Genomic DNA, 2,589 nt, shown 5'->3' with positions numbered 1-2,589 from the left:
CACATGTTACATGACTGTTAGAACACATGTTACATGACTGTCAGAACACGCTACATGTCTGTTAGAACACGTTACATGACTGTCAGAACACATGTTACATGACTGTTAGAACACATGTTACATGACTGTCAGAACACGCTACATGTCTGTTAGAACACGTTACGTGACTGTTAGAACACGTTACATGACAGAACACGTGTTACATGACTGTCAGAACACATGTTACATGACTGTTAGAACACATGTTACATGACTGTTAGAACACATGTTACATGTCTGTTAGAACACGTTACATGACAGAACACGTGTTACATGACTGTTAGAACACGTTACATGACAGAACACGTGTTACATGACTGTCAGAACACATGTTACATGACTGTTAGAACACATGTTACATGACTGTCAGAACACGCTACATGTCTGTTAGAACACGTTACATGACTGTTAGAACACGTTACATGACAGAACACGTGTTACATGACTGTTAGAACACGTTACATGACAGAACACGTGTTACATGACTGTCAGAACACATGTTACATGACTGTTAGAACACATGTTACATGACTGTCAGAACACGCTACATGTCTGTTAGAACACGTTACATGACTGTTAGAACACGTTACATGACAGAACACGTGTTACATGACTGTCAGAACACATGTTACATGACTGTTAGAACACATGTTACATGACTGTCAGAACACGCTACATGACTGTTAGAACACGTTACATGACTGTCAGAACAAATGTTAGTAGAACACACGTCTCTGTGGTTTTTAGAGCCAGGTTAGGTTCTGAGTGTTCCTGGGAACAGGTTGAGTCCTTCAGGACCTGACCCGGTTCTGTTTGTCCTCAGGACCAGTGAGCAGCTTGTGGCCTTCCTGTCCAAACATCAGAACCTGAACTTCATCAAGTCTCACGGCAGAGACAACGCACGGTGAGCAGCTCAGATGTTGTGCAGCTGGAGATGGTTTGGAGCGTCACTAACAAATACCCAGCATGCATCTGTTTGTCTCTGCAGGTTCATCCGGAAACAGGGTCTGGACCGCCTCTTCTACGAGTGCGATGCTCACATGTGGCGCCTGGGAGACCGGAGGATCCCTGAAGGCATCACTGTGGACGGAGGTTCTGATTGGTTCCTGTTCAACCGGGCCTTTGTGGATTATGTTGTGAACTCAGAGGATGAGCTGGTCAATGGCCTGAAACAGTTCTATGGTTACACTCTGCTTCCTGCTGAGGTTATCACACACACACACACACACACACACACACACACACACACACACACACACACACAGCTGATTTCTTTAATCATATTTTTTTAAAAACGTATTGAAATGAAAGTAACAGATTTTACACAAGCTGCTGTGAAAAGAAAGAAAAAGGTTTGTTTTGTTTGGGGTTAGACCTGGTCTGACCACAGTACCAGGGTCAGGTTTAGACCTGGTCAGACCACAGTACCAGGGTCAGGTTTAGACCTGGTCAGACCACAGTACCAGGGTCAGGGTTAGACCTGGTCAGACCACAGTACCAGGGTCAGATTCTGATCCTCGGATCAGAACCTGACCCTGGGTTTGTCTTTAAACCCACAGTCCTTCTTCCACACGGTCCTGGAGAACAGCGTCCTGTGTCAGACCATGGTGGACAACAACCTGAGGCTCACCAACTGGAACCGGAGGCTGGGCTGTAAGTGTCAGTACAAACACATCGTGGACTGGTGTGGCTGCTCGCCCAATGACTTCCAARCCTCAGACCTGCCCCGCTTCCAGGTGAGACCTTAATTAGGTGGACTCACCTGCTCCCAGGCAGTCCTGACATGTTTTAGTCCTGGTCAAATAGGAATGGACACAGAGGACAGGTGTCCATTTTGTGTTGTTTGACAGGTAAATACAGAGAACCAGTTAGAACCTGATCCTCTACACAGACTCAGGTCATGATTCTCATCTTGGACTTGGTATGAAGGAAACATTCCCACAGTAACACATGAATACATGTGAACTACAGAGACATCACCTCAGTTATACTTTAAATAATGTTTAACAAACAGACACTAGAGTTTATTTTGTTCCATCATATTCAAACAAGCTGAGGTCAGATAGTCTAGATGAACCTGAGGTTCATGGTTTATAAATCCAGGATCTCAGCTGTAATCTGTTGCTCTAACATCAGGCCACACTTCAGCAGGGCGGCTCGTTCAAGCAGCTGTCAATCATTCAGGATTAATGCACCGCTGGATTACTGGTCCCACTGAAGGGATCCCAGATTTCCTGATCAGACATGTGAGTCTCACCTCTTCCAGCAGTGTAAGGGTTAATTATGATTCATATGAAGAGAAACACGCTGCTGAAATCATTTCAGAAAACAACTTGTTGAGCTGCTGAACCTGAAACTGACTGAATAATCAGCTGATCAATGTGTGGATCTACAAGCTGAACTACTTGTTGATTTTCACCAAGTCTTATTTAAAGTGTWRCTTACCCCCCTGTGAAGAGATAACTCCGCCCCCAGGCGAAATTTGAAAAATGCATCAAAGTGGGGAGGGGGGGTTAGAGAGCGGAGGTGTGGCCAGGACGAGAGAACGTG

The 2,589-nt window shown here is 45.1% G+C and overlaps 1 protein-coding gene across 1 annotated transcript in view; it reads left to right on the top strand.

Moving 5' to 3' along the window:
• The window catches only part of LOC106535436 (xylosyltransferase 1), a gene marked incomplete at its 3' end in the record, with an annotated part of 36,149 nt that overhangs the window by 26,723 nt on the left and 6,837 nt on the right, over positions 1 to 2,589 (top strand). The window contains 3 exon segments of the mRNA XM_014032435.1: positions 863 to 943; positions 1,028 to 1,244; positions 1,599 to 1,775. Of these exon segments, the coding sequence (XP_013887889.1) occupies positions 863 to 943; positions 1,028 to 1,244; positions 1,599 to 1,775 (475 nt within the window).

The sequence above is a fragment of the Austrofundulus limnaeus genome, unplaced genomic scaffold, assembly GCF_001266775.1.
Source record: "Austrofundulus limnaeus strain Quisiro unplaced genomic scaffold, Austrofundulus_limnaeus-1.0 Scaffold1447, whole genome shotgun sequence".
Classification (NCBI taxonomy): domain Eukaryota; kingdom Metazoa; phylum Chordata; class Actinopteri; order Cyprinodontiformes; family Rivulidae; genus Austrofundulus; species Austrofundulus limnaeus.
Note: the sequence above shows the minus strand (reverse complement) of the source record. Positions and strands in the feature narration are given on the sequence as shown.